This window comes from Quercus lobata, chromosome 3 (genome assembly GCF_001633185.2).
Source record: "Quercus lobata isolate SW786 chromosome 3, ValleyOak3.0 Primary Assembly, whole genome shotgun sequence".
In the NCBI taxonomy this organism is placed as follows: Eukaryota; Viridiplantae; Streptophyta; class Magnoliopsida; order Fagales; family Fagaceae; genus Quercus; species Quercus lobata.
In genome coordinates, this window is record NC_044906.1 from 34,043,010 (window position 1) to 34,055,542 (window position 12,533).

A 12,533-nucleotide genomic window follows, 5' to 3' on the forward strand; every position below is an offset into this window, starting at 1 on the left:
TTTGGCTAACTCTTTTTGCGTGCTTTTATTTTTCTTTAATTTCTGCCGGTAAGAGAAAAAAAGGTTGAGGCAGCTCGTTTGATAATATTTCTCCTCCTTTTTTTTTCCTACACAATCCTATAACTTTCTGAAAAATTATGCTTGGATTTCTCTACGTTAAACATCAATTAGTACCAATTATTTCTGTTCGTGAAAGCAGTCTTAGAGCACTCACATCAGTCTTTTCAAATTTATAGATAAAATTTACCCAAAAAACCAACTCTTTTATTTTTTCCATTCTTAACAATGTAAAGAAACTAATTGAAATAATAAAAAACTGAATATGATCACTTCAAAAAAAAAAAAAAAAAAACTAGATTCAAAAGCTCATAAAAAAACATAAAAATCAAACAGTTAAACCCCCCCCCCCCCCAACAACTCTCAATTCTTATTGCTAAATTTTTTTTCTTTTATTCTTCAAAATGTTTTTTTTTTAAAATTTTTTTATTTGATATAAATCTTATTTTAATGTAATCTAAATATATGTGTGTGAAACTCATTTTTAAAAATTTGAGTCTCGGCTTTTGCTTCTTCACTCTACAAATACTTATAATTGTGGAGTGATCATCATGCCAAGAGTACGCGGTAGTTCAAATGTTGATTTTGAAAGAAATTTGCACAAGTATCATATTGTAAACCATGATACCAAGATAATAACAAAAATAAGTTAAATATTAGTGGACAAAACAATCAATACTGTCTTTGAGAAATACTGAGTTGTGGGTCTTACTGACAGTGAAGATAGAGTGGAGTGATGGGCAAGGTGATGGGCCAGACGACAGAGACAAATAAAAGTCGAGGGCTCAAGATTTCAACAGCTGTGGGCTCACCACTGGTGTTAAGAAGTGATTGTGCAGGGATGCCGAAATTTCACTGGAGGTAGGGTTAGTGTGTGAGGTGGAAGTGTGAAAATGTTGTGAAAAGATTATGCCAATTTTTTAATTGTTTGAGCATCGGGTATTTGGGTCCTTGAGAAGTGATTTGTTCACGATATTTTCATAATACTTTCACAACAAATTATAGGTAGAAAGTTGTTATTAGTTCTAATTTGAATTCACAACTTAATTCAATTACTTTTTTACCCACTCATACCAATCAATAACATCCTACCACTTAGGATTTGTTATGAAAATGTTATGGATATAGTATTTCTCCAGATTCTTAGGCTCCATTCTAATTGTAGGCCCTATGTTTTGAGTCATGCGAGAGACTAGATTAATTTAGAAATATTGTGAAATTGTTGTGAATTTTTATAGTGTTTTTCGCTTTATTGATATATCTTTAGCTTTATATTTCACCATTGTCATTGTTTTATAATCATATCCATGAACTTTTCATTTTCACAACATGCGAGATGATCATGAATGTGCAGAAGAATAAGAAGCAAAAAGAAAAAGAAAAAGGTGGTGATCATCAATGAACTTGTCTATCAACACATGGGACTATGATTTCATAACCTACCAACCTACTGGTTGAATGATTTCATCAGTGGCTGACCACACGTTTAATCGGATTTTAGTTAATCCATGTGTACATGTCCATTAGCTGTAATCTTCAAGCATTATTTAGTAAGGTACCATATAGTCAAGGACAATTCTTTTTTTTTTTTTTTTGAAAAATAGTCAAGGACAATTACTTTTTTTTTTGAAAGATAGTCAAGGACAATTACATGTATCACTCAAATCAGTATGCAATAATTAATACACGGCGTACAGTCTAGCATGAGATTTGACAAAAATACAAGCTAATTTATGTGGGCACATCTTAATATAAGTTTTTGGCTAATATTTGGTCACTAGGACTAGGAGTAGGAGCCACACATCGTGAAGATTATCCTAAAATGTTGTAGAACATAGATAGGTTATAGCTCGCAACAACAACGTAAAATAATATAATAAGTAAAGACAAGATACCAATTATTCCGAAAAAAGAAAAACAATACACCTTGTACGATTCTAAGAGAAATAAAAAAATTAAAGGAAAATTTGAAGCTCAATGCTTAAGAAATTTTTATATGGTTCATAACTTAGTGCTGTTTTGAGCTATGAAGTCACTCTCCTAACTCTTCACTTTATAAAATGCTATAGATTGTGTGTAATATTGTGGGTATAAAACTGTGAAAGACCAAAGGATCTGATCCAGCAGTAGTACTGCATATACGTCTCGGATGTTGTTGAGGACATTCATCAAATCCCAAAATCTAATAGGGGTTTTTGGGCCCGTTTGATAGAGGAGTTTGAGTAATGTTGTTTGTAGTTTTTTGAAATATGTGTGGGTGAAAAAGTGTGTGATATTGTTTAAAAACTAAAAATGAATTGTTTAACAACTCTACCAAACGAGTAGATTCCCAAAAATATTAAAATTTTAAAATATTCTGATATTATTAGTTTGTATAAGTAATTCTGATTTAGAAAAACAAAAAGATGAAAATAATTATTTTTTGATAGATATGGCGGGCATAATTAACATTATGTAATACTAGCTTTGCACGTACGATGTTACTTGTAGGGACATTGGGCCCAAGGGTCCATTATTTATTTGTATATTGGACCTGTGGCCCAAGCCGAGGACTAAGAGTTGTCCGAGGAGGAAAAATCTTTGACAGAAAAGACTGTGTTAGTAAATGAAGAAATTAGTTTTGGTCATAATAGCCCAGGAGGATTGTCTGAGGATGAATGCCTCCTCGGCTAATAGAGGCTGAGGTCAAGAGGAGTGATCCTTTGTTCAGGGGAACGTTCCAGGAAGTTCGATCGGTATAGATAGGCACGGTAGAGACATAGGGAGAAATCCTAAAATATTTAAGGAGAAAATTGCTGCTACCGTATTAAATACACTACAGCTAACTCTCTGATCGTATTAATGTGGAAGTGATACTTAAACAGTGATTATCAGCCTTACAGCTGCTACATGAAGACTTTTGGGAGGGGCTAATGGGACAAGTATCAACACCAACCATTGGACATGTACGTGGAAGGTGGAAATGAGATGGGGAGACAGTATAAAGGAAGAAGGAGGCAATGAGACAAAGGGATCGGAGAAATAAAGAAAGAAACACTGTAGCAATCTAAAACCAGACCTGTAACCATATTTAAGAACATTATATAAGAATCAGTCTCCTTGGATATTGCTGAGGACATTCTTCCTTTAGTTTAAACTTGTATTTTTTTACTCCTTTGTCATCAAGTCTACCTAACTTATTGTTTGGTTAACTAAAGCCCAATTTTTCTAATTTATTCTCTATAAATTCACTGTTCTGGGCTTTTTGGGCCTAAGTCCATTCATACTTTGGACTAGGTTTCAAAGCTGGTCCTTACATTACTCTTTTTATTTATTTATTTATTTTGAGTCTAGTATCATAATGTTTAAAAGTAAGATAGATATAATGTCATAATTTCTAGGATCTATAAAAGTTTCAAAATTTGAATTTAAAATAAAAAGTGATAATTCAAATTGAAAAAGAGAAAAGAAAAAGTATAAAACTCAGGAACTTAAAAAAAAATAGTAAATTACTCTTTTAACCTGTTTGTGTTTTTAAATTTAAAATGATTTAACTAAAAGATAGTGATATTTTAGAGAGTTTAAAAATTTGTGTAAGGATATTTTAGTACACAAAATAATGAAACTCAATAGAGAATCCTCTTATTAATAGTATAGATAAACAATTGTACCCGCTCTAGCTCATACATATTCACAAGAATTTTTGTGTGCATTTTTATTTTTGTTGTTGGCAACGTTTTTGGCGATTGTCTTTTTCCACTAAAATAATAAAGTCTATATGGCAGCCTGTGCACCTCTCTACGTTAAGATGACTAGGGTTTTGACGTTTTCCTTGATATTACATTGGGGCTAGGGGTGGATGTTGCATTAACACTAACACAAAAAAAAAAAAAAAAGAGTTGATTGATATTCCAATACTTGAACAACACAAATATAAGCGTACACAAGACTTTGTGCAAACAAAGCATGATGTGCAGGGTTGGAACCATGAATTTTGAGTTGGGGGCTAAACTATTGTGTCAAGATAAACTCAAATCACAAATAGACATTACCCTAAAAAAATCCACATAATATATGTGTGTATGAAAATATAAATTTTAAATTTCTTATTCTAAAGTAAGTTATATACATATACACAAAATTATCAACTTTAATATGTATATATATACACCTAGACACAAGATCTTCTTTATAAAAGAAACTTATAATCTTCTTAAACTCTAATAAGTATACAAACATTGTATAATTGGGTATATAACATACAAATATAAAGAACCAAAAAAAAAAAAAAAAAAAAAAAAAAAAAAAAAAAAACGAATATGGTATCTTCCATCAAAGTCATGCTTGACAATAATATTTCACGTAATAAACTTCATCAATTATTATTATTATAACAAAATTATACATAATTTCCTTTTTGATATATAAATTGTTTGCAAAACTTCATTCATGTTTGACAAATCAAAATCATAACAATATAACTAAAGTCTCATATGAGCTTTTTTTTTTTTTTTTTTTTTTTCTTGATAAAATCTTGAAAATAGAAAATTTCAACCAAATTGCATATATTATCAACGTTGAATGATTTGAATGCATTAATAGGATTTGAAATTGAGCTAAAAATTAGGGGTCCAACTATTTGCTCACAAAACTTACTACCTAATTATTTCATTCTATTGCAATTGTATATCAACTCTAATGTACCTTTTGTTGATCAATGCTTTCTTTTTCTTTGGGGGGGCCAAATTCTATTTTTTCATATAATCTTTAAATATTTATAAAAAAAAAACCTATATTGTAAAAAAAAATTAAAAATTTTGGAGGGGCCAAGGCCCCCAAGGATGCATGTGGCTCTGCCATTGATGATGAATCTCACTCTCAATATCATTTTCAAACAATTAAGGCTTTAATTAATATGATACTTTTTCTTTGATAACTTCCTTTATTCTCTGCCTAGAGTGTAATTGGTATCAGAACCTCTTACTTGTATACAATAAAACTCTATTATCTTTGAGAGTTCTGTAAATAAGTGTGAAGTAAAACTTTTAATCTAAAATCGGTTATAAAAAGAAAAGAGTTCTGTAAATAAGTGTGAAGTAAAACTTTTAATCTAAAATCGGTTATAAAAAGAAAAAACTTTCATTTAATTAATATATATATTTTGAGAATTCATTTAATGTAATTATATGTTTGTAGCATTACATTACATCAAATGTCAACGCAACTATACTGTCTAGTAACTAAAGACACACATGATGATTTCGTGCTACAAGAACGTAAATTTTTATGTAGCTCTTTCTATTTTTTCCATTTATATATATAAGAGTGATGCTAAGAATATTATAATTAATATATAAGATTATTGTTGAGAATATTACAAATTTAATTATATAAATCTTACAAATTTTTTTTTTTTTTTGAGAAAAATAAATCTTACAAATTGATTGTTACAAATTTCATAAAAGTAATTTAAATATTCATTTATTATGCTGTTTAAGTAGCACTAATCATATTATTGTCCTATCAATTTCTAAGTGTTTTTGTAATAAAATTTATAATAATTTTAATACTTACCTTTTTTATAATCTAGAGGGATGTTAGCTTTCCCATTCGTCTGTACACTCACAAAATTAAGAACACTTGAAATGCTTTGATACCTTATTATTATTAGCTTAGTTAGTCTATTTCTTTTTTTCTTATTATTTATTATTATAGGGGTTTAAACCAAAAGTCAACAATAGGGAAGACGACTTGCATTGAAGTCATCAACAATGGCAAACTATATATCATTAGTAGGAATGGACATAACTAAAAAGGTGGTTTATCGGTCTTATCATCCGTGTCATTTGATCATTTGCCTAGAAAAGAGTGTCGGTTGTTTAGGGTTTGTTTGGATAGAACTTATTTTGCTGAAACTGAAAATTGAAAACTAAAAACACTGTAGCAAAATAATTTTTAAATGTGTAAATAGTGTTGTGAGACTCATTTTTAATGAAAAAATGGCTGAAAAGTGTAATTTGTGGGACCCGTGAACAGTGCACAGATGCACTGTTCACTGCTGACTTAGTCAAAAGGTGCGGTTGAAGCAAAAAAAAAAAAAAAAAAAAAAAAAAGCTAAAAACGCAAAACACAGCAGGAAACGCGGATCCAAACTGCACCTTAGAAAAATTGTTATTTCTACATTAACTGCGTTCAAGGAACTCCCATCGCATCTCATGCAATGTGACATGTCTATGATGGCTATGTGAGGCTTAATTTGTGATTCATTTGGTTTGTGACCCGACTTGACATGGAAGCATGACAATTTTAAATAAGAGATTTTATGAGACTTAGTCTATGAAGATGAGATTTATTAGATTGAAAATTTTTTGGCTTGATTTTAGCCCATTTGGACTTGCTTTTTAGGTATTTGTTTGCCGCTTCGAATTATGGTTTTTATGTATTAATGTATTGTAATTACTGTCTTTGTAATTTCTGTCTAACATAGTAAAAATGTGGTAGCTTTGTGAATGAAGACAAATTATTGAATCATATAAATATCTTATGTCGTGTGATTGCCTTTGTTTGTTTTTTTTTTCTTTCTATGTTTTGACTCTCACATATCTAAGGACCAAGATTGTGAAACCCAGACCGGACCGTATGGTTTGACCGGATTAACCGGAAACCGTTCATCAATATGCGTTTTTAACTCTCAAGAACTAGCCTATACAAGAAAAGCAGTGAACCGTGCAAACCGTGGTCAAACCTCCCGGGTTTAAAAACTGTTGACGGTTCTTGCGGTTCTGATCTGAATTTTATTTTTGGAACTTACCACCATTGTTGATGCTTCAAACCGCCATGTGATGCTGTTAGACCTTTAGATCGCATCGCCTCTCTTCTTCTTTTCTGTTTCACTTGCACTTTCACTCTAATTTTTCTGCATTTTTTTTGCCTTTTTGCCATTTCAGTTACTGTGTTTGGACTGAGAACTCTAGAGTTGCTTTGTAGACGATGGAGATGGTGAAGTAATAATGCTTGGCTGTCGTCTACTCACTGACCAACCACTTTATTCTTGGGCTCTGTTTTGTATTAAGGCTATTATTTAATGAGTAGACTTCTAGCTTCTTCTTTTTAAGTCCTTTATCTTTTTTTGTTTTCCACTTTTAAATTTCATTGGAAAATTGACCTTTCAAATGGGCTTGGTTTAATTTGTACCTAAGGCATGGGCTTAATTTAGACGTAGGTTTCATAAAAAAATATATAATTTATTTTTATAAAATTACGTTTTTGGTACCTAAATATTTTCTTATTTTAGTCAATTTTTCTATTATTTCTAATGTAAAATATTTATTTATTTATTAAATAATTATTAAATTAATTATGATGTTATCACGGTTCGATCCCAGTTCGACTTCGGTTCGATCTCAAAAACCTTGAACCTCTCCATTTTACTGTTCAATGAACGGTCCGGGTTTGAAAACCTTACTAAGGACTCATGAAAATTCCCAACAATCTCTGTGGTACAACATGCATCAAATCAATTAGAAAAAACCAAGCTCTAGGGCATGCTTTGGAACAAGGAAGGAGAGTGAATAGTAAGTATAAAAGCCTCCAAACGTTAGAAGAAGGTATGAATTTCAAAACCAAAAAATAGAATTGTTATTCTTAAACCTAGTTTGACTTTATAATTCGAGTGTCATCGATGAACTTCAAAACGATTTTTATTAGTGTTGTGCATACTAAAGCTGGAGAAACACCCCAACTTCCACGGTCTTTTTAAATCAAAGGATCTTACCTCTCATTTGCCACAATTTTTACAATAAATTATAAAATGGAGAGAGAGAGAGAGAGAGAGAGAGAGAGAGAAGCCTTGTTAATCAAGTTTAAATGACACAAATACCACAAATTGTACACATGTGAACAATAATAGACCAGCATTAGCATCTTCTTGTGTTTCATCTACAAAACGGAACCCAACACAGAGTACGTGACAATTTCACCACTTTAAGTCACTATTAGCCTTGTTAATCAAGTTTAAATGATACAAATACCACAAATTGTACACATGTGAACAATAATAGACCAGCATTAGCATCTTCTTGTGTTTCATATACAAAACGGAACCCAACACAGAGTACGTGACAATTTCACCACTTCAAGTCACTATTAGCCTTGTTAATCAAGTTTAAATGATACAAATACCACAAAAATTGTACACATGTGAACATTAATAGACCAGCAGTAGCATCTTCTTGTGTTTCATCTACAAAACGGAACCCAACACAGAGTACATGACAATTTCACCACTTTAAGATCCCATTTACAAATTCACGATAGACACCCTTCTAAGAAAAAGCTGGGAAATTAAACCCTTAATTATTCACATCAAAGATCTTCCATATATGGCACCCCAGTCCCTGAAATCCATTCATCTCCGGCCAAAAAATTCCTCACAGTAAATTTTCCAGCCTCTGCAGGACTCGATATAACATGATAGCCCTTCCATTTGACCCTCCCTGAAGTATCAGAACCACTCCCAGTGTTCATATATTCAGCATAATAAAGCGTATCCAGTGCAAAGTCTCCATCCCATGGATACCAACCTGCTGGGTTTATCAAACTACCCAAATCACACTTCATGAACACTGTCCTCGAGTACTCTTTCCATGGCCTCCCCAAATAAGTCTCAACGGAGCTCAAATCTTCCGCGGCCGTGACACGCGAATTATGGATAATTATACCTGTATTTTCATTGGGGTCCTGTCTTGATTGTGCAGTGATGGTGTTTTTCTGACCACTCATGGGTTTCCTCACGTAAATGTTACAGTTTTGAAAGACGGCCACGGCGTCCCCGAATATGAAGTCTTCGGTGCCGTATATGTCACAGTCGCGGTAGAATTGGCGCTGAGAAAACACGTACAAGGTGTCTTGGTACCCTTTGAAGCTACATCGGTAGAAGATGGACAAGTCCGAGGCCGAGAGGAGTGCGACGGCTTGGTGGTTTTCTGGTCCGGCTGTGTTTTCAAAGGTTATGTCCCGAGCGATGAAGCTGTCTCCAGAAATTGCTGTGACATTGAGAAAGAAAATTTTACATGAGAAATTAATAGTAATATGCAAAATTTATGAATAGTAACTATTTCCGTACGTACTTCCACTGTTACTTTTTAGGTCGTTGTTCTTTCCTTTGTCGCTATTTGGTTCAACTCAATATTCAGGTAACCTCTGACATGGTTGGGTCCTGTTGAATTCATTCCTTTGTTGTTGAGCTTATGTCGGTTGTCTCTTTTTTTTTTGCTAAATATGTCGGTTGTCTCTTTGTAGAAGAAAAAGATCAATAAAAATATCCGTATATGTGTATAATATTAGTATTTACATATACTTTTATAAATATATATACATATATAATTGTGACATATCTTCTCTCCATAAGTGTAATAGAGAGAATCTATTTCACAATTCAAATTTTATTTATTTTTGATTTAATAGTGTATAGATTGTCAATTCATTTAAGATTTTAAATGAAGAAACATTTGATATACATTTTAATTTATAATATTTAACTGAACTATAAATAGATTAATTTCAAATAAAAATGATTCTTAAGCTTATATTTGGAATAATTGTCTAGCTAAGCATTCACTCAGCGACAAAGTCTAAAAATTTTCAAAACTATGATTAATTAAAATCACTAGTCTTTTATCAATTGTGACATGGTTATTATTGTTTAGCAAAAAAAAAAAAAAAAAGTGACATGGTTATTATTGAAACTAAACATCGATCATTAATAATATCTCCTAGACAAGAAAGGACATATTCAAAGTACTTACCAACGGTTATAAAAAAAAAAAAAAAAAAAAGAGTACTTACCAACAGTCGCGGTTTTAAAAGTTGTGTATTCTTGAGCGTTCTTGTCACCGGTAACAATGGTTTTGTCAATACCGTCCCCAATAAGCATAATGTTTGACTTCTTAATCATAACATTCTCTTTGTAGACTCCTTGTTTCACGTATATAACATATCTGCCAGAACCACTAGCTGATGCCACGGCCTCAGAGATTGTCTTGTAATTTCCAGACCCATCTTGGGCTACAACAGCATCAGCTTTTGGTCCAGATTCTGATGATTGGAGAAGCCTTCTTCGATCAGCAGCCGAAACCCATGTCGGGAAGCCATCAGATTTAAGCAAGCGCCGCCCACCAATCTGTTTGCTATGTAACATAGTTGAATAAGTTGATGATGAAGCTAGGGCCTTATTGATTGCGAGTGTATTGCTAAGCAATTTCGAGAAGCTACTTAGCATATTAGGAAAGTATTGTAAAGTGGAATACAAGTTGAAGTCTTTAAAACCATTTTCACATGTTTGTTGGTTGGCGATTGATGCACTTAACCATGTTAATGCATCTGTTGGATTGTTGGAGCTAATGGAACGATTGAGCTGGTTAATCGTATCCTCATAGAGCTCCAAACAATCATTCCAAGCCAACTTGGCTCGTTCATTGAATAAATTCGTGTCCATGGATGAGATAAGCCGGTGGGCTTCGATAGCTTGGTCCATAGTCACCTTATGAGCTATTACATGAAATTCGGACTTTGATTCATCCACGGTTGATGAAAGATTGGTGTTCATGAATTGATTGCATACTTTTGGATATGGGGTTTGGCTGCATGATGTTATAGTAGTAGCACCATGCACAAACCTAAGATTTAGACATAGAAGATATGCAATTGACAAGGCTAACACAAGCTTATCCATGAGGGATTTTCTGTAGTATTTTGAATGTGTTAAAGATGGCAATGCAATTGGTTCTATATATAGGCCAAACTTGGAATGGTAAGCAAGTACGTACGTCGGTACGTGTATAAGTTAGTGTCAGCAATTTGAAACGCGTTAGCTAGGGCTTGTTTTTTGTCAAATGAATTATTTGGGGCCATGCATGATTCTCACGTGAAACAAGAATCTTGTGGCTTTTATTTGTTTATTTGGTTCGACTTCATTTGGTATTAGAAATTTCTTGTGGTGGTTTCGAATGCCACGTAGGATTTTCATTGAATAGCGGAAAATTTACGGCACTAAAAGAGGGCATCTACGGGAGGATTTGTTATTTATTTATTTATTTTTACTAATAATTGATGAAAATAACATAAGTCTCGATGGGAAGACGATGAGTCTTTGTTGCTTTGCGTTTAAAGTTTGGTCAAGCGAGCTATTTGTAGAACAGACAAGTGATGAATTTTCCTTGCAGTTTGGTTCATTATTCTTATATGCAAGTAACGTTCTCTCGTAGGAATTAAGTAATGCACTTGTTGTTTTCGTTGTAACAACTAAGCATTTAAGGATATTGGTGGGTTTTAGTGCGTATTAAAAAAAAAAAAAAAAAATCTAATCCTTACAAGCTGATGTGGTAATAATTGGGAGTAGTGGATTTCAAAAAATATATGAATGTCAGAATTATTTTTGTGATTAATAACACATTAATTTGAGATAGATGGAAAGTCATAAGAAGCAAACACATTTGCTTCAAGAAAACATATATATCCTTGAATTCACAAGAAAAATTACTGGAATCTACCTAAAAATAAAAAGAAAAAAGTTTGAATTTTTATTAAAGTGAATACCGAACCATTTTGAAGGTTATAATGTATTTAAATAGAAAAGAAGTCCTAGAATGGCTAGGAAACGCTCAAAAAATCTTAAAGTAGTTCTTGTGTGGCTAGAAAAACACCCCAAAACCCTAATTTACAAAAAAAAGGGCAAAATTGAGATAGTTATGAAATTAAATCCTATTATCTTTAGGAGACATCCTACAATAAATAGGACATTATTTATTATTATTTTTTTAGAAACAATAGGACATTATCAAAATGAAAGGTACTATGTCCACAATATTTTCATAATATTTTCACAACAAATTAGAGATTATTAGTTCAAATTTGAACTTATTATTGAAATTACTTTTCTATCTCACGATTAACAACCTGTAACAACCTACCACATAAAATTTGTTGTGAAAATATTGTGGACATAATATTTTCCTTATCAAAATATGACATTATTTTGCAAAACTTTGTCCTTTTTTTAATTAAACATAAGTAGTGGAGGTATTTTCCCTATTATTTTATCATTTATATAGTGATTGCTTTTCCTAAATATAGTAATGATTAAGGTATGTGTAACGTTTGGTCGTTTTTAAGACTTTAAGAACTAAATTAATATACTTGATAGGGTTTTTTTTTTTTTTTTTTCCTTTTAAAGAATTGAAGTTAAAAAATAAAAAATTAAAAAAAACTCTATTTGACTAAGATGTCTACAATAAGAATAAGTGATCAATCTAAAATCTCTCATAGCTGGTTGCAATAATTGGGTAGCGATCAAGCTAAATCACACGTAGCAGGTTGCATTAATTGAAGTAGATGAAACTTAAATCACTCATTGTGTTAAGGTGACCTTGTTTATGGAAGAAAAGAAAAATCTTGCTGGATTAAGATTAGGTGCAATATATAGCATTAGATGGCTAAGA

At 32.0% G+C, this 12,533-nt stretch overlaps 1 protein-coding gene across 1 annotated transcript; it reads right to left on the reverse strand.

The window, feature by feature from the left end:
• Positions 1-7,942: 7,942 nt before the first annotated feature.
• LOC115981547 (pectinesterase-like) lies at positions 7,943-10,808 on the reverse strand. The gene is made up of 2 exons (XM_031103758.1): positions 9,883-10,808; positions 7,943-9,080 (listed from the first exon to the last, which is right to left on the reverse strand). The coding sequence occupies exons 1-2, from the start codon at positions 10,766-10,768 to the stop codon at positions 8,401-8,403; spliced, it is 1,566 nt and encodes a 521-aa protein (XP_030959618.1). The 5' UTR covers positions 10,769-10,808; the 3' UTR covers positions 7,943-8,400.
• Between the last annotated feature and the right edge of the window lie 1,725 nt (positions 10,809-12,533).

Coding starts and splice junctions, on each gene's coding strand:
- LOC115981547 (XM_031103758.1), bottom strand. CDS start 10,768: ATGGATAAGCTTGTGTTAGCCTTGTCAATTGCATATCTTCTATGTCTA. Junction 9,081..9,882: donor TTTTAAAACCGCGACTGTTG/GTAAGTACTCTT, acceptor TCAATGTCACAG/CAATTTCTGGAGACAGCTTC.